The sequence below is a fragment of the Haliotis rufescens genome, unplaced genomic scaffold (assembly GCF_023055435.1).
Source record: "Haliotis rufescens isolate VD_foot unplaced genomic scaffold, xgHalRufe1.0.p SCAF_93, whole genome shotgun sequence".
NCBI lineage: Eukaryota > Metazoa > Mollusca > Gastropoda > Lepetellida > Haliotidae > Haliotis > Haliotis rufescens.
The window spans coordinates 743,911-768,464 of NW_025964387.1; the positions used below are offsets into that span (position 1 = coordinate 743,911).

Genomic DNA, 24,554 nt, shown 5'->3' on the forward strand with positions numbered 1-24,554 from the left:
AGATATCTCAACCAAACTTGGCAGATAGATAGGTCTTGTGGTGAATTGGTGCCTTTTGATAGTTTGGGATTTAAATTTTTTTATTTTTCCAGTTTCCATGGCAACAACTTTGACTTAGACTGAAAATGGTGGTAATCCTCATTTCCGGAGCAGATCTTGAAAACTGTACAATATTTCTTCACCAAACTTGGCACATAGATAGGTCTAGTGGAAAACTGGTGCCTTTTGATAGTTTGGGATTTTTAAAAAAATTATTTTTTCGAGTTTCCATAGCAAGGACTTTGACTTAGGCTGAAAATGGCGTTAGTCCTTGTTTCCGGAGCAGATCTTGAAAACCATGCCTTTTGATACTTTTGGAGTTTTTACGAATGTTTCCTTAGCAAGATCCCACACCTGTTTCTCAGAGTCCGCCCAATTTTCTCCAATCATGCCCTCTATGCCATGAATAATGAGATTGTTCCTCCTGCTCTGGGCCTCTTCTTTATCAACAAGAGTTTCTAGTTTAGATATTCTTTCATTGAGTTCCACATTTTACGACCTCAACTTCGAAAATTCATCTTTAATTTCATTTCTGAATGTATCAAACTTCCTATTACGTTTTCCAATGTGCGATCTTATAAGCTTCAAAACATCAGTGCTGTCATCCTTGTATTGGTCAGAATCGCTATTGTTTGAATTAACATCACTCGTGAACGCTAGAGTAGACTGTCTAGTTGCCTTACTACGAACACTCCTACCGTCACTGCCCCGACCCTGCGGGCCTGGGTTCAACTCCACATCAGAACATATTTGTAAGAGTCGTAGTATGTACAGGAAGTAAATACAGGCATAAACGATGTTAATTTCACCAACAACACATGATGTCTTGCACATTATCTTGTCAAACTGACTGGTGTACATTTGACCATAATAAGACATTCAACATCCACTCACATGTAAAAACAAATTCAACATGAGCAATATCTTAAAATGTCTTGTCAAATATGATCCCGATACTTTTAGTTCTTTCAGTAATCGACTTGGATTGCGTCGACATGGTGTAAAACACCCGATACGGCCTCGCCAACATTCAAGTGAGTCTCCCATTTTGCACATGAAATCAGTGATTGTCACGGGAGACTGGTGCGTGACAGCGATTGAGAAGCCAAGCCTTCTGATGATGTCAGACTATTTCTTCTCAAAACGACAATAAATTGTAATTGATCTGAACATTTTTGTCACAACTGTACTCACATACGTTTTGTGTATCTTTCACCGTATTATTGTTGTTATTGTTGATGTGTTTTAGTCCATTTTGAACTCTTTTCATCTGCTTGACGTGAACACGTCCGATCACACCTGACGCATGTATCTACAATAGCCTCTGCTTTTGTTAGAGATTATGGAAATGTGTTTGCTTTTGTTTAGATGCTTGCACAACATACACTCCATTTCCTGATTCTGACCGTCGTGGCATTAACTACACACTGAGTAATGGAGAATCCAGCATTGACGACAATGAGTTGACTGAAGGATGGTACGGGGACAGGAGGTACACTCTGGTCGAAGAATCCCCTGGATTCTACAAATGTGGAGGATGGTACCCAATATATATACAAGGTACTCACCATTAACAGTTGAAATATTGACTCTTCATATTAAATAGTGATCAATATATTGCCTGTTGGCTACAAAATACAGATTATTTTATATGTGATACATTTCTTATGTGTACCCATGCTTACCTAAAAGGTGCACCCGTGAAGATCCAGGAAAGAATAGGTCTTCAGCAACTCATGCTTGCCGTAAAAGGCGACTAACGTGATCGGGTAGTTAGGCTTGCATGTCATCAATCCCAAGTGTGTGGATTGATGCTCATGATGTTAATCACTGGATCATCTGGTCCAGACTCGATTATTTACAGACCGCCATCATATAGCTGGAATATTGCTGAGTGAGGCGTTAAACAACAAACCAACCAAATGTTATGCTTTCTAGTTCATTAAATTCATTCAACTGAGATTTAGAGTATACACCACTTTCTCACATTATGCATTTCTTCTTTATTCTTCATTCCTATGTGGGAACAAGCATGAATATAGTTTCCAGCTTCTAAAAAACAATGCGCCCGAACACATCCCAATATCACTGTGCAGCAAAAAGGCCATGTACTTGATCCCGGGCACAGCGACCTTACAAAACCTGATCACATCTCTAACAGTACCACATCATTCTCTTTCGCAACGCCTCAGAGTTAGGTTGATTGCAGATGTTTGGGATGTCCTTATTACTGCTCCTTTGGACATCCCTGCGTCTACATCTTAGTCGATCCTTTGAGTTTACAACCATGAACATTCCTTCCAACACCTCCGAACATTCATGCTCTTGCTGACATCATCCACTGTTTCTTTAATTACTGCTTCAAGGATGCTATTCTCCTGACCACTCATCTAAGGATCGTTCCTTGACAGTTTTACAAAACAGTTTCGAAGACACGATCCCAAGATTGGCTCTCCCCCACTCCAAACTCAAAGACCGGCATTCACATTCAACAAGTGGGGATCATTGGAATCACCACTCTCCCTCACACGAATCGACGCTCCAGTTCGTCTGACAGGTCTCAACGCTCTCAATCTCATGATCATGTTCAGTGCTACTAGGATTGTTGATCCCTCATGCAGCCTGATGATTGTTTGGATTCAGCTGACCGCTCCTTGGGTCGCTACCCTTTTACAGTTATACAGACTCTTCCTACTATGAGGCTTGCTCTTGCTTGCATGGCTACCAGCATTGACAACCAGATTACAGTGAATGAGAGTACACTCATTTTGGTTTGCATTCATTGGACTGTTTTCCCTATTGTGTGGAGTCGTATCCCACCTCACCTGTCATGGCTACCTGTACCCACATACTGGCCTTGGTTGCTGTCTCGCAATGCTCCTGTCACCTGACAACTTGGTGAGGATAGTGCTTTCTTTTCACTCCGAATCTGGATAGTCGAGCTCCTCACTCCTGTTGTTCCCACCCCTCCTCTTGTGTCTGCTACAGTTCCTATTGGGTTGCTCTCGCCTCCTACTCAACCCCTCCCTACTTTGTCGGATCACCATGATTTTTTTCTCACAAGTTGCATGCTGATGGCTGTTTCACTCATTCAGGACACGATTACGACCATCCAGGATCTACTTTCCTACCATGCTGGCTTGTCATGTCATCGCCCTCGGCCGCAGATGTGTACTTCAGCAATGCTCTTTGGATTATCAGTTCAAGGCTCGATTGAATCAGCTTTCCTGGTCTTCTCCACGTTTTTTAGTCGATTGCATACTGGAGAAGTTGATCTCATTCTCCTTGAAAGACGACAGCTTCAGGAGAGGGTGAAAAAGGATCAACAGTACCCATGTGATCCCCTTAGCATTCAGGTTCATTTCATGGTTGGGTTAGAGGGCACCAGGGTCTTTTGGTTGGATTCCTCTTCAGTCGCACAGGGTCTCCTTTACGGCACAAAAGTGCTCAACAAGTCTTCTCGTGTGGGAACCACCAAGTGACATCGCTCCACTGCATGTGGACTGGAAACTTCCGCCTCCAGCCGTCCCCATCGCAGAAGCTTCTGTAGGAAGAAGACTGGGATTGTTAAAAAGAAACTGGGCTATCCTTGTCTACCCTACATCACAACGTTGCTCCTGAACATATATTGTCTGCCCTTGATTGCCATGCCTTCGATGACGTCCAGCCCTCCTCAGAGGGTGTATCTAGCCAGCCAGTTGCCAATTCTGGAAGAGACAATAGGTACTCTGCTCATAAAAGATGCCATAGAATGTCTCGTTCTGTGGTTTACTCACCTATTTTCCTCGTACCAAAGAAGGACAGTAAATATGTAAATTTTCAATGCGCTCTACTTGGAAGAACTGCCTCATTTCTGTATGACTTTGATTATGCTACTTCCTACACTTGTTGGTACCATTGATTTCCTGTTCAGCCTAGATTTATAAGACGCATTCCTATTTACCTGCACATTCCTATGCATCGGGAGCACCAGTTTGTTTTCCAAAGCTGCCACGTTTGTCACGCAGGATTGTTGGCTGAAGAACTTTTTGTTCTGCCAGCACTCAAACATCCGCTTCTGTTTCGACAATGGCAACAGATCCTTGGCCTTTTGACCAGCTCAAACACTAACGTTATGTAGTCAACTTCACCTTCGATCTTCGTCCGATTTAGTGATTCCTTGCACCCTTCATCCAAAGTGAAGATTGTCGAAAACCTTCCTGCTTCACTTGCAGCCAAAGAGTTGAATGTCTGCATCAGAGTCTCTTTGCGGCTGTTCTTTCTGACCCTGCATCTCTCCTTAGATACTTCAACCATGGGATGGGGAGCCCACTTTCATGATCTTCATGAAATGGTTTCTTCATCTGTCGATCTTCAGGTGGATCTGCCAACAAAACGTGCTTCTAGATGTCGACTCGTTTGCCACCAGATTCAACACTCAGCTATCCCAGTTCTTGTCGACCCTCAGGTTTGGGATCAAGATGCCCTGGCAATCTCCTTGGAATGCCTCAATGCCTCAATGCCATCTTTTCCCCTGACAGGTTTTCTTCCCTGGGTGCTTCAGAAGGTGGAGGCCACCAATCACTGGTTCTGATTCTAAGCGGGTAGTGAAGGCAATTACGGACGCTCATTGTCTTGGACGTTGTTGGATGGTAACCATGGTGATGCTAGGATGTGCTCGGGTGAATTGTTTTTTAGAATCTGGAAACTTTATATCAAAGAAGAAAGAACAAATGAAAAGTATGAGATAGGATAAGTATATGAATACAAATTTATAAAAAAAAATCCGACTTATGAGATTGTGCTTGACATCCGTTGGCTTCTGATTCCCCAGAGGATCCTGGTTACTGGAACTCATGTTCACAAAAAATTGCGATCTTGTGGTCAGTGACCTGTATTGTGTTGATCGTTGTCAGTCACTGACTATGCTCTGTTGCAGGCCACCATGATATACAAATGTAGCTGCAAAATTGAGTTCCGTTTAGGTCCAAATAATAATTATCATCCTGGATTGAACATATACTCTGCAAAAACTGAAATGCAAAAGTAGTAAAATCTTCTGCTGTAGCCAGGTTTTTCCACTGAGCACCAAGCTCCATTACAAGACTCTGGAACCGTCATCAGACACACAGCGCAGCACCTGACCTTTCAAGATCTATTTGACCACGTATCACTCTTAGAGCACAGGACAAATTCATACGACAACCTCACTTATATTATATGTGACAGAACTGGCATGGACACCTCTATAGGCAGTGGGCTAAGTATGACCCATGAGACACACACACACACCACACACACACCACACACACCACACACACACACACACACACACACACACACACACACACACACACACACACACACACACACACACACACACACACACACACACACACACACACACGTGTACACGTTTTTACAACCCTTCAAAGTATGGTACCCTTTATCGCGTTTTTGCCTGGTTTTGCCGTATATCACTAGGGGGTATGATTACATTTTGGGTTGTCATCTCACTACTGATCCACTGATCATCAAGGGTGATATACCCGTGGAAGCAATGTATAAGTACCTCTCCAATGATGTATCAATAATTGGTATTTGGTGAATATGGACCAACCTATGGCAAATCAAACATCATATTTCCCGGCAAAACCAAATTGTTCTCGAGGAAACCTTTAATCCGGTATATGTTCTAGGTACGTGTGCCTGATTCCACTATAATCTTCTAAAACATGTTCCAGTACATCTCTAGAAGTACTTCTTACCATGCGACGTTGCCAGTTGAAAATCATTTGCAAAATTTGAAACAAATTTACCCAAACCCAGACCACAGGAGTACCAAGTTGAAGAAAATTGAGAACTACTAGCCCTACCAAGACAGATTGGCATTTTGTCACATGGGACCTATCCAGTCGTTCATTGTGTGCAACTCACAGATTGAGGTTCACTCAGCTGTACGAAACGCCTATGAATTAGGTTCAACCAGAAGGGAAGATCCGCCACATACAGCGTGATGCTGATTTGGACAGATACCGTCAAAAGAACTGAAGATGCAAAAACTGCTTTGTGTGAAAACATTAGGTGTTTAGAATAAACTTGTGATATTGCAAGGAACGAAAGTGGATGTGGATTTATATGTGCCATTTCAAAGGATGTATGTGTAAGGATTTCTTAATTATTCCTAGGAATGTATTAGTATTAAACACAGTATATACTGTATATGTATATTTATGATAACACAACACATACATTACTTCGCCAGGGCTGACAATGTTTGTCATGTTGTACATACTATTTGTATATTGTCTTACCTTATCCTTAGCTATCCATTCACTTCCTGTTTTATCCATATCCCTGAATCTCACTCTCCTTATATTCCCAGAAAACGAAAACTCCAATAAATATACGATCCATTCTTGTATTGCCATGCTATGTACACACTGATTTGTCACTCAGCATATTGTCACAGCGTCCTAACATTCCCCGATCATTAACCCATAAGAAAAGTATGATTGTTCCCAGACTAAAACTGACGTATGGGAAATGATATATCTCAGTATCGCGTCGCGATTGGGGTGTTCAACTGTGTTGTAAAGTCTTCTAACAGGTTGTGTCAATTGTTTATCTGCAAATCTTCCATCACAAAGTTTCTTTTGAACGAGCTGGACATAATGCATTATATTATATCACTAGAAGTGAAAGCTTGTAACACTCGATTGTGCCTTTGTGTTCTGCAGGCCTATCTCGGCAATGTAAATGTAATTCTCATATTCCTATGGTTAATACAGCTTGCAGGGGACGTTGAACATAATCCTGGCCCACTGACTGGTGATGTAACTAATCTTGACCACTCATTGTCGATCTTCCATTTAAATACCAGGAGTGTCTATAATAAGCAAAGATATCTTACAGAATATTTGTCTGAATATGATGTAGTTTGTTTCATTGAAACACATCTGGATGAATCTGTAGATAATGAAACTTTACAGTGGCAATCATTTCATGATCCAATACGGAAAGATAGAAATGCTTTTGGGGGAGGAGTTATGATGTATATCACTTAGTGTTTAACATACAAGAGAATGCACGAACTAGAAAATATTACTGATGAAAGTATATGGATAAAAATATTTCTTCCTCAAGGACCTTTATTACTCTGTGTTGTTTACAGGCCAGAACACAATTCTGTACAGTTTTGGAGTCGGTTAGATAATTCTATCAAAGTTGCGGTGGATACATCTAGTAAAATGGTGATTGTCGGTGACTTAAATGAAAATTTATTATCTAACAGAAAAAAAATACGTAAACAAAATTTTACACAGAAACAATTTAAGGAATGTAATTTTTGAGCCCACCAGAGTCACTTCTAAATCTAGCACACTTTTATGTCCAATCATTGTTAGTGAAGATGTTGAGGCAAAGGTCAGTGGTGTGATCGACTTGGATAGTACAATATCTGATCACAGAGGTACCTATATGGACACACACATATGCACCAAGATAGCTTATAAACGCAAGGTTTTATGTTGTAACAAAGGAGACTTTGTTAAATTGAAAGATCTCATAAACATTACCAATTGGTATGTATTATTTAATGAATGTACAAATGTTGATGATATGTGTGAAGTGTTGTACTAAAGATTGAATGATTTTGTAACACAATGTATTCCATCTAAAATTGTTACTATTCGACCAAATGACAAACCATGGTTTGATTCACATTTAAGAAAGGAGTGTAGGATATGTAATAGGTTACGAAAGAAATCAATAAGGAGTAATAAGGAGACAGATATTATTGCATACAAATAACAACGCAATAAAGTCAACAACATGAAAAGTTATGCGATAGAAAAGTTCTCTTCTAACATCGATGAATTTCTTTCAGAACTTTATATAGTAAATAAACAATCATATTGGAAATTACTAAGATATGTTGTCATAAACTCTGGCACATCTTCGAGCATCCCCCTGTTAAGGAAGCAAGATACCGATGACTGTCCCGCTATATTTTTAGATTTAGAAAAATCAGAAAAGTTAAATGAATATTTCCAATCCATATCTACCCTAACTGAAGAACGGGAAGAATTACCATATTTCAAGCAACGCACTAAGAGTATTTTTGACAAATTAACTGTCTCAGAAAATGAAATATCTGACGTTATAAAATGTCTTCACATTAACAAGGCATCTGGTCCGGACAGAATAAGTAACAACCTATTAAAGAAAACAGTAAACAGCATTAGTATTGTTTTATTTATGTGGTTCAATCGGTCATTGGCTTTAAATGCATATCCAACAGAATAGAAAAGAGCGCATGTTATGCCATTGTATAAGAAAGGAGATCATTCAGTTGTGACAAACTACAGACCAATATCACTCATTAGTTGTGTAGGTAAAGTGTTTGAGAGAGTTGTATTTAAGCATCTTTATAACCACTTTCATGACAATAAATTGTTATATAAATACCAGTCGGCCTTCTAAAAGGCCATTCCACTGTCCATCAATTAATTGAATTGTATAATCAAATTTGTATATCTTTAGATAATAGAGAAAAATATTGCATGTTTGTTTGCGATGTGTCAAAAGCATTTGATCATGTCTGGCATAGAGGGCTTATATACAAATTAGAAATGTATGGTATAAAAGGGAATTTACTTGAATGGCTGTCTAGTTACAAAAGCAATCGTACTCAATCAGTGTTTGTAAGCGGGGCTCTGTCCAAGCCAAGGATTTTGAAGGCTGGCGTTACACAGGGGTCGTGTTAAGTCCCTTTTATTCATTGTATTTGTTAACGACATACAGGACTCAGCTTTTCTTCACCAGACAATCAACTTGTTGAATCAACTCTAAATTTAAATCTGAGCAAGCTGTGTAACTTGGCAAAACACTGGTTAATTAAATACAACCCAGATAAAACAGTGGTTTGTTTAACCTTGGTTTGCCGGCACCCTGAATGTTATGATAAGAGATTAAATGTGCCAGCAATTTAGATGTTTTTCTAAAGGATTATAGGGACCAATGAACCCTGCTTCATTAACGGTGACGCGTGGCTGACACGAATTGGTGAACACTTTTCAGTATAATCAGTGTCAAACATGAGTTTCATATCATGTTGAACGAATTTAATAATCATTTAATCAACTATGGCTATAAAATGACGAACCAGGAAGGAAAGGGTGTCTCCAAAAACCACAAAAAAATCCTTATACTTACCGACTCCCTAAGTGGACTGCAAGCCCTCCAAAACAAAAATACCAAAAACCGACTTAAATTAGTAAATCAAATACTTAAAAGTTCCAACGACCTAACTAAGGCATGCAAACAAATAACCTTCTTGTGAATACCCGCCCACGTAGGAATATACGGTAATGAAAACACTGATAAAGCAGCTAAACTATCCCTCAAAATCCCAGAAATAAGTCTAATCTTACCCATCTCAAAATCAGAATTGAAAAGTGTAAACAAGCAAAAAATCACAAAAAAATGGCATAACCTATATCTAAACTCAAATAGCCAAATCAAAAAAGTACTCAGCAAACCACTAACCAAACCAAAAATTCTCCATCCATCAAAAAAAATCGACGGAGTAATTACTAAACTCCAAACAGGACGCACCAACCTAAATAACCACCTAGAAAAATAAAAAAAAACACTACAGGTAACTGCCCACACTGCAAACAACTAGAAACCCCAGAACACGCACTCATCCACTGCACACACTACCTATCACATAAACAACAAACGTCCACCATACCCAGCTCCCTTAGTTCTCCTCCCCAACCCCATCAGCATCTATTCCAAATCTCAAAATTCCCAAATTCTATATAAGCAACCCCTAAAGCCCCCTCTTGGGTTGCACAGACCACTTTCGCCCCTTTCGGAAACACATTAAATGGCCTGGCCGTGCCCGTGTGCGAAATACGCATCAGTCGGAAAGCGCACGTTAAATCTCCAAAGTAAGTAAGTAAGTAAGTAGGAAAGGGTGTCAAAATGGCTAATGCACAGGTTTAAGTGAGATTTGTTGAAAATAAGCATGGACAGAATGATGATCTTCAGCACCATCAGGAACATCAGACATCTGTCATCTGCCGAGAATTTCTTCTGCGACGGCACCTTCAGTGTTCACCCAGAGATTTTTTACCAGCTTTACACCATCCATACTTTTGTTGCTGGCAAAATGGTACCACTCATCTATGGTCCCACGCCAGTCAACCTACATGAAATTCTTTCAACGTGTTAAGAAGATTGCTGCAGACAACATTCCCCTAGCACCATCAAAGATCTTCACCGACTTCGAAGCAGCTGCGCAGAATGCCGTCAGAGATACCTTTCAGTGCCAGACCCAAAGGTTGTCTGTTTCATTATAGACAGTCAATCTGGAGAAATGCCCAGAAGAATGGACTTCAGACCTTGTATAAGACCGATGACAATGTGAAACTCTTGGTAAGGAGAGCCTCAGCCCTGCCACTGGTGAGTATGTGTGACATCGACGATGTGTGGATGGCAGCCCTAGAAGAAGCAAACTTTGACGATCCACGGGTGCTGAGGTTTGCAGATTATGTTACTGAACAGTGGGTGGAGAGTGATGGTCGCAGCATGTGGAACCACTTCGAGACAGTGGGTTCCAGAACCACAAACAATTTGGAAGGCTGGCATGGTAAGCTAGGCAAACAGGGGCCTTGCCATCCAAATATATTCAAATTCATTGACAGTTTAAAAAAAGAACAGTGTTTTGTAGAGTCACTGCTCCTGCAAATCCAGGCTGGTGGGCGACTTCCTACAAAGCAGAGGAAGTACCGCAATGTGGATAGCGGTATTGAGAGGGAAAAGCAGGAGTTGTTGACAGGGCTCAAGTCACCAACAGAATATGCTGATTCTGTGGCAAGATTTATTGGTTTGTGAGTTAAAATATATGTGAATTGTAAATAATTAATTTAATTTCTGACTTTTATAATTTCTGAAGTTTATATATTTTGTATGTATGAACACATGTATGATTTATAGTGTATGCTGTATGTACATGAGAAATAAAATAACAAAAGTCATGTTGCCCTCTTTTAAATCCCCTTTTAATCCTCATAATCACTCTATTGTACACTTGTCAGTAATGGTTGGGTAATTTTTAACCCAGAATAATAGGTGCTGGCAAACCGAAGTGTCCCCAAAACAGAAGCGGTTATATTTTCCTTAAAAGATGAATCAGACCTTATTACCTTGTACTTTGATGAATGTAAAGTTAAGAATGTTGAAAGTCATAAACATTTTGGTATAACGTTTGCATCAAACGGAAAATGGTCCTGTCATGTAGATAACATAATTAAATCAACATCAAAAATGATAAATTCAATGAGAAAATTAAAGTTCATATTGAACAGAAATACATTAAATAAAGTGTATATAATTTTCATAAGACCCCATTTTGAATATGCGTTTGAAGTGTGGGATGGGTGTAATATAGAATTATCAATTCAGTTAGAAAATCTCCAACTAGAAGCTGCCAGAGTAGTTACTGGGCTCCCAAAGTATACTTCGCACACACACACACACACATCTGTAATATGAAACAGGATGGGAAACGTTAATAGAACGAAGGAGGAAACGTAAGCTATGTTTGTTCTACAAAATACAAAGTAATATTGCCCCAACTTATCTTAAAGACATTGTACCAACCACTGTAAGTTCAAATGTACCATATAATTTAAGAAATTCAGACAATATTGAGATTCCATATACTAGATTAAAACACTCAACGTGTTCTTTTATTCCATCAGCTGTAAGGTTATGGAACACTATTCCTGTAGCAGGTAGAAATTGTACATCTACATCCCAATTCAAGACATACGTACAAAAAGAGCAAGTCATTGCCCCTCCATATTTTTCCTATGGTGTTAGAAAGTTGAATATTTATCATACTTGATTAAGATACATGAAATCGGGTTAAATTACGATTTATACAGAATAGAGATAAAATGTGATCCAATATGTCAATGTGGTAATCCATGTTAAAACGCATATGATTATTTATTAAAGTGTCCATTGTATGTCCATCAAAGAAAAACTATGTTAAGAATAATTTCGGACATTTTACAGAATGCCGTGACCAAAAATGATAAATTAGATTTAAGTTTGGTTTTAAACGGAAATGAATGTTTGTCCATTATCGAAAATCAACACATCTTAAAGCAGTGAAAATGTTTATACAAAGAGATTTGGGTAACACTTTAATGTACATATACTTGTCTCTCTTTTGTACATTTCTTTTGTTATCTTTACACTCTCATCTTTTCTGTTTTCCTTGTATATGATTTACTCTACAAGCTTTTGTAAATACTATGGAGAGGGAGTCCTAAGTTGGATAACTTGTTCCCAATCCATTTCAATCTGAATATAATATGTTTATGTAAAAAAAATAAAATTAGACAAAATGGGTTCGACTCACACGCTTGCACTTTTCTTCTTTAACTAAGTGCTCCTGTTGTCTGGGTTTGGGTGTCCAGTGTCCTGAAGACTATCGGTATACACCTTTAGTAGAGCAGACAACTTCATGATCTTCTTTCAGTATCTTGCTGTTGATAACTTCCGACACTGATATCATGGCTTTCTTGTGTGCCTCTTCTATTTGATGCTGTCTAAGTTGTTCCTCCGGTTAACAGCTCCGCCATTTCTAAGGATTCTGTATGTAACCAGTTCGGCACGACTTGTGATATTTTGCTTCAAAGGCAAATAGATCCTTCCCTCTGATCTGCAGCAGGAGAGGCTCATGGTTTTGACTTTCAGCTACTTCGATGACATGCTGTCATCCATCCTGATTGAAGTTTGTGAGGCCTTCTGTTGTCCAGCTTCCTTTTGATTTGAATTTCTTTTGGAATACGACCTACAAAAGATGCAGTCAGGTTGGAAGATGATGGGCTCACAGTATGAACGCCGAATTGGGCGGCCAGCTAGCTCCATAGATTCTATTTCAGGTTGTTTCAAGCAGTCAAGGTTCATTGTTAAACTCTGATAACATTCTCTGAGATATCCATGGGTTTCTTCCAGAACTTCCGGCAGGCTTGAACCTGACACTTCCATTCGATTCTGCAATTCTGGAGGTTCTGCCATCCTTCTACGCTTGATCTCCTTCAACTCTTCATTATTTTCATCAGGATCTTTGGCCTTGCTCAGAAGTTGTTGTGGGCCATACTTCAAGCCAGATACACGTATGATGCACACTGGCTCTGGATCACTGGGGATACGTTTTAAATTTTCATATATATTAACTTGGGTATTCTGTAAGAGAACCTTAAGCATGTGATTGGAATTTCATTTATTTCTGTGAATGCATGGTCCCTGTTCATTTTAAGCCATTCATATACGATTTGGATGATTAGCATTTGGACATTTTCTGTAAATTGGAAACTTAAGTAGTTAAGTTATGTATGAATTGAATGTTAGTAAGTTGATTCGTTTTGTACCTTCAGTGGTGCCGACTGCAAATTCACCTTAACTAGTAGCTGTAATAAAGTATCTGAAACTCAACTTAAAATGGCAAAACTTGTCAAAATATCAAGCCTACATCCAAGAAATTGATTTGTATATTTGCGGAAATAAATAACATTTACATTATGATAATTTTTTTGGTGCAGCTTTATGGTTGCAATCTTGAATATGTTTCATTCATATAAGCTGAAAATGTAATATTGGGTAGCCTACTCTGATATTATAAGAGTAAATTTGTTCCAAATTTTGCAAATGATTTTCAACTGGTAACATCGCATTGTAAGAAGTACTTCTAGAGATGTACTGGAACATGTTTTAGAAGATTATAGTGGAATCAGGCACACGTACCTAGAACATATACGGGATTAAAGGTTTGCTCGAGAACAATTTGGTTTTGTTGGGAAATATGATGTTTGATTTGCCAAAGGTTGGTCCATATTCACCAAATACCAATTATTGATACATCATTGGAGAGGTACTTATACATTGCTTCCACGGGTATATCACCCTTGATGATCAGTGGATCAGTAGTGAAATGACAACCCAAAATGTAATCATACCCCTAGTGATATACGGCAAAACCAGGCAAAAACGCGATAAAGGGTACCATACTTTGAACATTCGACCCAACTTTTTTTCTTGTTAACATTCAAAATCAAGTTTAGTATGTTTATGGGCTTTTTAAAAAAATTAGTGGGGTTTGGATGTGTGTGTGTGTGGGCGGGGGTGGGTATTATCACTACACTTCCAACTTCACTTTACAGGACGAACACCCATTGCAGGACAAACACCCAACAGTGACTTGACAATGTGTGTTCAGTCTACAACTGAAGCATGCAAATCGACCTTCAGTGTAGAAGCCAGACAATGCGATGGGTTTGAGGTTTACCTTTTGCCTCAAGCTCCAGTCCACCGAGCTGTGTATTGTTTAGGTATGTATGATTAGTATTGGAGCACTCCTAAAGCCCAATTTTATTTGTGTTAAAACTCTTAACCGCCCCAAAAGCAGTTGAGATGTTGCTAATGGAGTATGGCTGGGTACTTTTGGGTAAGTTGGAGAGAGAAAGTGAAGAGTGAGAGATTGTTGCGCTACTAGGTAGTTCAAATGATCTCTTGATCAGTAGACATTATATGTCCACAAGGACATATTGTGTCTGTGACAGCTTTTGAAACAACTAGAATTGTGGATAATTTATTTATCAACCTCTGTTGTGTCTCTCAAGTGATGAAACAGCAACTGACACTTTAAAATACACCAGATTGTTAGCAGAGCATAGAGAGGTCAGATCCAATTTGATATCCACATGCCATGATGTCTACCATGGATCTCTCAGAAAGACTGATTATTGAGAAATTAGTGTGGTGATGTTCCTGCCCAATGTATGGACAATGTTTTTTATGCTTAGTGTAACTGTTTGGGTGATTCTCATCCTGTAATGTCATGACAGCTTTTTGTCCACTTTAAGGATGCGTCATTTGAGAATTGTGTTGATGAATAAGTTATCCACAAAATAATTTTAGTGGACTCATCTTTGAGAGGAATAGGCACTTCTCTTTTAGGTGATTCTTGAAAATTGAAATTAACCAAATTCAGAAATTAGCTCTAATACCTAAGACTGGTCCTATGAGATGGAATTAATGCTCTTTAACAGAAAGTATATGGAGAGTCTATGTTAATGAGGACCTGATGAATATGTAAAGTAACAAGACTTGACCAGAGGAATGACAGTCACTCATATTAAGCCCAGTTGAGCAGTCACACTTTGCTATTTCGCTTATTTGCTTCAAATGCACATTCGCATAATGTAGAATATGAGCATGATATATACTTTTATGACATTTTTATATATATAGCTATAGGGATATAGTTATGGGCATGTCCGTCCGTCTGTCCGTCCATCTGTCTGAATCGTTTCCAGAGCAGAACTCGAAAACCGTTAAATATTTCTTCATCAAACTTTACATTTATATCACTTAAGTGGTGAAATTGTGCTTTTTGCTATTTTGGAATTTTTCCAATTTCTTTATTTTCCAATTTTCATGAAAGCATGCTGGACATAGGCTAACTTTGTGAGTGATGTTTGTTTCCGGGGCAGAACTCCGAAACTGTTAAAAATTTCAAACTTTGTATTTATATCATTCAAGTGGTAAATGCTATTTAGGAATTTAAAAAAATTATTATTTTTTACGTTTCCATGGCAACAAGTTGGACTTAGGTTCTATAAGGGCGGTGTTCATTTCCGGAGCAGAACTCAAAAACCGTTAAATACTTTCTTACAAAACTTTGCATGTCTACCAGGCACATACTGAACTGGTGCCTTTAGCTATTTAGGAATTTTTACGTTTCCATGGTAACAAGTTGTACTTAGGTTCTATAAGGGTGGTGTTCGTTTCCAGAGCAGAACTCAAAAACCATTAAATACTTTCTTACAAAACTTTGCATGTCTACCAGGCACATACTAAACTGGTGCCTTTAGCTATTTAGGAATTTTGAATTTATTTATTTTTTACGTTTCCGTGGCAACAAGTTGGATTTAAGTTTTAATATAGGATGAGTATAGCAAATAAACTGCTAAGTATTTCCTTGTCAAAAATTGCATGTCTATATATAAAGCGCATACTGAGCTGGTGCCAATTGATATTCAGGAGTTTTAGAAATGTTTATTTTAGAATTTCCATTGCAGCTATTTTGACATGGGCGAAAGGGAAATGTTGGGACAGTTACCTGGTTTGGGACCATAACGTGTTAAAATGGGCGGGGGATATAGATGACTTTGTTGGCTATACGCATTTTTAGTTATTGTTTCTTGTAATTTCTCATTTGTTTGCATAAAAAAAACCCACAGAAACACACTTGTTTTACTTTCCATTTCATATGGATGCAACCATGGTGGATTTTTTGTGGGCAAACAATGTATGCTTCTTTAAGAAGATTCAACTCGACATATTACATACAGAATTGCACATTTACTTGTGGTTACTTTACAGACAGCTGTTGGGGGGATTTGTCATCTTTCTAATGACTCTTGTTAATAATTCATTCAGTAATTTTTAATTGATGAATTATCATCATGCTAAATATTGAAAAATGGAAAGTGATTGTTTATTTGATTGCAATACATTGTCACATTAAAGCTCTTCTTTATGATTACTTTGTAGCAGATTCTTTTTTGTTCAAAATATTTATAAGATAAACAATATATGTCTTTTTAAAATGATTCCAAATAGAATTGTGACAAGCCACTGCCACCACTGACCTCCTATAAAGACAGGAAGAAAAATAAGTGTTCTCCAAATCTATGTTTATTTCACATGTTTGAAGTTTTTGTTCAGTCAGCAGTTCTCTAAATCAAGTAATTAAAAAAAAAATGACCAAAAGTAAGAATTGCTTGTTCCTTGACTATCAGCACTTTGTGGTTGTAGAAAACAACAATAGTTATCATTCAAAGAATACTGCCTCTATTAATAGGCCTTCATTAACCCATGCTTGCTGTAAAAGGTGACTATGCTGGTCATAAGAGGAGACTAACAGGATCGGGTGGCCATGATCAGGCTTGCTGACTTGGTTGATGCATATAATCATTTCCCAATTGTGCGGATCGATGCTCATGTTTTCAATCACTGTGTTATCTGGTCCAGACCCGATTATTGACAGTCTGTCATCATATAGCTGGAATATTAAGGAGTGTGGCTTTAAACAATAAACAAACTACATCATTGCCAGAAATCCTGTACTTCGGTCGTCATCATATGTGGATAATTAACAATGAAGAAAACTTCTGTTGAAAATTTTATTGGGAGATAATTTAAAGTGAGATCATAACCGAATACATATTTTTTGGCACTTAGGTAATAGAGGTTTTGTATTAGTGAGAATTGTAATCTTTCTAATACAACTGCATTGATCTTTGCATTGCTGACTAAATACCTCAGGAAAATGTTTAGCCTGCCAACAGATGTGTTGACTTGTTTAACACCATTTTTACTTTTTTCAGTGGCAAACCATGGAGGTAAGATTAAATGTTTGTTCATCAAGTGGTGTTATTGCCATATGTTTACAGAATGTGTAATAATGACCATATATTAAAGAAATTGTCTTGGAAGTTATTGGCTCCGATGACACAGTCAACTGGTCGTGGGTTTGAATCCCAGATTTAATCTCATTCATCCTTGGTTATCCAGGGAATTATTTCTCTATTCCATTCCGAGAAATACTCTGGATTTTTTTAACCTCATCGAAGGTTTGTTTTAGAAGTCACATTAGTAGCTCCATCTCTCCTTATCTTCCTGAATGTGCTGCTCATAACAATGATATGATTGGATGGCTGCAGATGACAAATTGGGCTTTCAATGGCACTTACAAACAGATTTTGATTCTGATTCTGATTGGTCAATGCAAGTTGCAATATACCATCAATCAATCAAGTTTATTTCATAATTGAGGCCACATGGCCCATAGTACAGTTATAAGATAAAAAAACATTTTAGGTCACATGTCCAGAGTGTAACATCTCTGTCGATCTCATTTAAAATAATTTACATAAATATAAAGCTATCAAGCATAGTACATTAATATCACTTGATTTAAACAAATTTGTAAACATAATATTACCTTTATAATATTTCTGTAATGGGGTAAAAAAAAGTATTTCTTACCTACAAAAAAGACATGGTTTTCATCCTCAACTAAATGAAGGTCACATTCTTTACATTATAGATTCTGTATGAGGTATATTTAACAATGACCTTTTACGAATAATGCTGACTCGAAAATTGTGAAGTCAAGAGATATTCGAAATTTACACATTGCTCTAACTAATCGTTTGTCTCTGAGTACTGTTATGTATAATTTGGGTTGCAGGAAAGATTTTATATCAGCATAATGCACTAAAAAAGTAGACTACTCTAAACTCTGGTACCCTGATTGGAAATATATATCTCTTAAGGGTCTTCTAAATGCAGATAAAAACATGTTCTTATGACCAACATCTTGGAATAACCACACATACGCAAAACCGCTATTAAATATCATTTGATAACAATAGATCATGAGGGAGATATCTCAAGCCTTATAGTGCAATACCTGTGGGAAACCTGCGCTATAAATGGAATAGATTTGAAATTGACTCTATTGCTCCTCCCAGGTTTATGCTTCAATGATTATTCAGGTTGATATTTCAGTTTCAGGATCTCCACAATTTGATGAAAAACCACGTATTACTTTTGAGTTAATGGACAAAGAATATTCAAGTGAACTATTATTCCGGTGTAACTTTACCCGTTCTTCTGAAGACCTGTTTTACAAGACCATCTGGTATGTGGAAGGAGCCCCAATTTATACGTTCGAACCTCTTGAGTGGAACTCGGATGACTTTGACTACATTGCAAACAGGACATTGACAGAACAGTTGCTGAAGGACAATGGGGTTGAGAAGGCTGGATTTAATGTACGTAAGTCCTGACCAAAGGGGAGATGCTAAAGTAGGCATAACCTACGTGTAAATATGTTCTTGAATGTAGAAAAATTAAACAGCCAAGCACTTGTACACGTATCCTTCAAATCAAAGCTACTTTGACGAAAATACTATCTGTTGGGCTTGCATGACTGTCAGACAACTTAAAGGGGATAAATGGGTAGAATAGGTAACAAGTGCCTGGCAGTTGACAAATATTCTTTGTGATATATACAGTGAAACCCTGTTTGTTTGGCCATTGTATTTGTCTTTGAAATGAATTCAGAAGTTGGAAGAAAATGAATACATGAATTCTTTTATGGATAGCAACTTCTTTTGTTCTGTATTATGATGTTACAAAGCAACTTCTTGCTCCTTCATCAGCTGAATGCTGAGGAAGTGCATAGAGTTAAATCTTGATATAGTCTCACAAGACAGGGTGGGATGAATGTACGAGGAGCTCCTCAGTTACACGAATCGACATCTTCAACGGGATCATTCCTGCTGTTGCAATCATAATCATCAAAACTGCACTTGCGCCCTTTGGGATCCCTATCAGCACAGTGTTTTTGCAGACCACCCATGTGGCTGGGAGAGCTACCCCTAACACTTGAAATCGTATCCTCCATGGTGTGGTTATCCTGAAGCTTCTTCCTGTCCTTACTCCTGGCTAACTGATTAAATCTGCTCTCATCGGGATCAGCCCTTTGATTGCCATTGGCATGAAGAGCCTTGACATCCCTCTCCTTCTGATAGATGTTTGTCTCTGTTGGTCTGTCGTGTAGACCTACGTTCTACAAGCCACTCACGATTGTCCCCTGTTTCCGTTTCGGAACGTAGAATCATTCCTGCAGGAAGTGACCTTCCCTCACCAGAATCATTGCGGACTATTGGTGCTACCTCCTCATGCTAATTTGACTTCCATACTGGCTCCTGCACAGACCGTTCCTCTCAGTCTGAATGTTGATCCTGCACTGTCTGGTATCGATGTGGTTCATCAAGGGAACCAACATCAACACCCCACTCCTCGGTGTAGCCATCATCATCGGTTTCGATAAATCATGTCAGCAATGTCACATATATATAACCTGCCTTTGCTATTGTGATGCTTTCAGTGGATGGGTGTTTTAAGGCTTTTTTTTAGAATTCTGTACTGTCGTCAACCAAGAAACGATAGTGGACAGGCTCTCCATTGTTATCTTACCTTGTTTTGTTTTTTCAACTATTGATGAAGGAGGATGCACTATCCATTCTCATTCTTCACAGCTGATTTTTCCCACCTTTTCGATGACCACAGCCTGTGTGCGTGAATAGATACGATCTCCTTCTACAGTCATCCCACATTCAGCCTAACACCCACTGACCTGTATTTTCAAACTGGTTATTCTGTTGATTGATGTTTATAGAAGAATCAACTTGATCTTATTGGATTTTTGCTACAAGCTATGTTTAACCATAGTCGCTCACTCACTCACTCACTCACTCACTCTCTCACTCTTTCACTCTTTCACCTACACATCACCTGGATCGGATTTTTTATATTGGTTTATAGACATTATTACAGTTTAGATTGGCATTGTTCTCCCTTTCCCATTTCATGAAATCACCAAACACTCTCCTCAGCATTCGATTTATCTGTTGCTCAAGGAGATTGCCAATTTATTAACGATCAAGATTGGGTGATTTACCACTCTCAAGATAGACATTATCAAAGAACTGAAGATCGACTGGATTGTGAGACACAGAGATTATTTTTTTCCGTCTAACTTACATGCATCAGATATCACGTCATGCATTCTACAGGGAACTGGCTGCATGTACATTGTTATTTCTTCGAAATTTGGGACACCGTTTTGTTCGTCTGCAACACAGTTCCCTTTTTGTTTATCATGTGAATGAGGTGTGTGCAAACATATACTGGTTTCCCTGCTCTAGAGCTCTTGTAATTTTTCGCCACCTCAACCAATAGTGCCCATAGCCATGTATGAGAGGATACCAGTCTAAGCAAGGATAAAGTATTCCAGCCCTGGCGCAGGGATGTTTTCAAAGTGCATGTCAGGATATTTCTCTAGGTTGTAACAAACCCTCTTAGGCGGACCTGTCGCAAGCTGTTCAGTGCACTTCACCTACTGTCGTTGTTGACGTGTAAGCGAGTAGATCAATATCGATTTTTGAATCGAAGTAACTGCATCAGTACTTTTAGTTCGACCTCAATGTCATGATGGCACTCAGCTCCGATTACTGGGTACCCGACAACTTCCTCACCTATGATGTTCCTGCCGTACCAGTACTTATGTCTGTACCCAGTGTCTGGGTCCATGCCTACTTAAGAGCAACCAGCAGCTTCAGATGTCTGCATGGTTCTTTTTAAGGACGTTTTGTGCAAGCCAGTTTCGACAGCGCCTGCCATTTCCAGACCTAGAATTTCCCGGTCGTCAAGGGCAAGTCGTTCCTTGTCTCCTGCGCTTTCACTTCGACACAGTCACTCCCAAATCGATGACATTTCCAGCCTTGCCCAGGATCAATTGGATGACTTTGTCAACTACCACTAACAAGGATTGACATAGCCAGGATCGATAGCCCTATTCTGACAGGGTATGGACCTTCTCAAGATCAACATTCAACTGATTGAACTCACACGGACCACTCCTGTTCGTCATGATGATTGCTGTCTTTTGGAAGGCAATTATTAGATTTGGTGGATCGATAGTCAATGTGAAATTGCTCTCCATCTACAAGCTATGCAGATTTTTGGAGTGGCCGCAATCACTACCACGAATCAACCCTCAGCGCCAAACTTTTGGCCTTCGTCTGGTACATCAACTATTGGGCTTCACCAAGTTGATGTCCCTCTTATCACTGATCTTTCCCATCACAGATCCTTAGCCAGACATGGGGCCACAACACTCTGGTCATCTCATGGCAGTACCTAAATGGCAACACTTTTTTCCCGAGTTGCCAAGAACATCACTGAGGCTCACTGAGGCTCACCATACCTCCAGACCCTATAAATGGAATGTGTTGGAAGCCTAGTGTTGAGCTCGTGATATCACCAAGCTGACTGCTGCCTCTTCTCGAAAGGTCGCTGAGTGTCTGCAACATCTGAGATCGACTCTGAAATTTGAGGGCTCTACTTTGCCTACTTATTCCACTTTCTACGTCAGGTATCAGTCACCGATGTTCATGGTGTACACAAGTTCGGTCTCTTGGTCCTGGAGCAACAATTGACAGCTACACAACAGCGCAGATAGATGATACTTGTACCCCTGTCCTGCAGCCTGGTACTCTGTTTCCTGTACATACAGAATAATCATTGGAACGGAACGTCCTTCGTTTGTTTATTGTTGTTTTTCAGGTTCCCAGACCGATCTTCAACATCAAAGTTGCTGCAAGGCACAGCCTTTACATGCAGTGTCTGAACCTTTATTTCACTCATCTCTGCCTTGAGTATTTGTGATGTTTTGGTTAGGAGATCCTCTTGTGGGTGTTGTTGGACTGCACACTATTGTCTGTCAGAGATAGTGCCGGGCCCTGTTTGAAGAATCAGTCCAGGATCGATTTTAAGTTCTCAGCTGTATCGCCTGTGCGTTTTCAGCTATGTGGTCATTCTATGAACGATGACATACGTAAAAACATGTTTGGCATGTATCCCTGATCTCATGCTGTTTTGCCCAATTTATGTATCGGGATCGTATCAGCGGTTGTTTGTGTGTTTTTCTGCCTACAAGTTCAAGTCTTTCAGGCACTAGGCATTGTTTTAATTTTTACTTGTTGCACTATTTAGCTGAAGCTACCTCGAGTATATCTCAAGGTTGTAGTCTATACAAGCTAGGGTATCTGCTGTGTATGACCCAACTGGGAATGAAATGCATAGTGTGAGATAGAAATCTCACACATGATGTGCCAACCTTCTAGCCTGAAAGAGATGGAGTTGATAGAGATACACACGTGATGGGGTCGTGTGAGGTTACTGTGCTCTACACGTGATGGGGTCGTGTGAGGTTACTGTGCTCTACACGTGATGGGGTCGTGTGAGGTTACTGTGCTCTACACGTGATGGGGTCGTGTGAGGTTACTGTGCTCTACACGTGATGGGGTCGTGTGAGGCTACCGTGCTCTACACGTGATGGGGTCGCGTGAGGTTACTGTGCTCTACACGTGATCGGGTCGCATGAGGTTACCGTGCACAGAGCACATTATTGACCTAGTTATTGGTCAATAACCAGAGGGATGCTGGGGTGTGTTTGGGTGAAGTGTTTTGTTTTAGAAGCTTGAAACATGGTTCAAGCATGATTCCACATAGGTTCAAAGAAGAAATACATAGTGTAAGATAGGATAAGTATATAAATTTACAATTTATACAAAAATTTCCAATATTCACTCTATGCACATCTTTCCACTCAGCATTCACCTGATGAAGGAGCATGAATAACTAAACTCTGAAATGTCGTGATGAAGAAATAGCTTAGTAGACCTGTGAATACCTGGGTTAGAATAGGTCTTCAGCGACCCATACTGAAGAGGTGAAAATGCTCATCGACGAACAGGATCAGGTGATCTCAGGCTTGCTGACTTGGTTGATGCTAGTCGTCATATCCCAGTTGCTTGGATCAGTGCTTATGTCAATCAAGGGATTGTCTGATCTGGTCTCGATTATTTACAGACCACCGTCATATAGCTGGAATAATGCTGAGTGTGGTGTTAAACTCTTCGTTTCTGGGTCTTTAATAAGATTTACTGCTTTTTAAAAAACTCATTTACTCCTCATAATAAATTTAAGGCTACTTAAGTGCTCTTTTTGCTCCCCTCAAGGATCACGTTTCAAGGCCTGTACAGTATATCTGTAAAATTAGTTGCAATACCACCTCTATCACAAATTGGGACTCAATTGTTAACACTGGGAAAGTCATGCTTTAATTTGAAGTAATAATGTTTCTCTGAGTAATTTAATGAACATGCTGTGAGGATATATGTTAAGTAGAGTGTGGTTTTGGTGAATTATGCTTTTTATTGCAGTTACAATGTGGTGTTCAGGCTCTGTATGCTCCCGGTGGAGCAACATCCAGTGGCGAATTATCAGAAGTCCAGTTTGTCGGAGTGAAGATTAAATGGGTATGTTGCTCACTTTAAGCTTTGCAGTATTGATATGTTATCATCATGCTAACTATAATATATTTGTATTTCTGGTGATGTATATTTTGTTTTGGTGGTAGGGTGTGGTTGGGTGCGCTTAAAAAACCCAACCAATGGGCAATTTTTTGTTCCAAAGGGCAATAACTCTCCTTTTGAAATGATATAAGCGACGGTCCAAACTGTCACTTCCGGTCTGGTTCCCGGATCAATGCGCGCTGCGACAACTACTGACATGTAGAGATGGAGCCAAGCTAAAGAGTTATCCTGTTGCACCTTCGTTCAAAAACGGTCGTTTACAACTGAATAGTTTTAACTAGCACATATTTTGTAGTGATTATTAGTTTATAATATCAACATTTGTTGAGTCTTCAACTACAAGACGAATTGTCACTTTGGAATATAGCGGGAAAAACGTCATGAAAAATGGTATATTGCCACGGTATTTTCTACGTCAGAAAACAGCGAGGC

At 39.1% G+C, this 24,554-nt stretch overlaps 1 protein-coding gene across 2 annotated transcripts in view; it reads left to right on the forward strand.

Annotated features, from left to right (window-relative positions):
- Positions 1-24,554, forward strand: part of LOC124131984 — a 121,591-nt gene that overhangs the window by 18,849 nt on the left and 78,188 nt on the right. The window contains exons 3-7 of one of the 2 annotated variants that reach the window (XM_048391603.1): positions 1,408-1,599; positions 14,265-14,432; positions 17,496-17,510; positions 18,682-18,947; positions 23,970-24,065. In XM_048391603.1, the coding sequence (XP_048247560.1) occupies positions 1,408-1,599; positions 14,265-14,432; positions 17,496-17,510; positions 18,682-18,947; positions 23,970-24,065 (737 nt within the window). The remainder of the gene's footprint in view (positions 1-1,407; positions 1,600-14,264; positions 14,433-17,495; positions 17,511-18,681; positions 18,948-23,969; positions 24,066-24,554) is intronic. The other variant, XM_048391604.1, reaches the window with a different exon arrangement.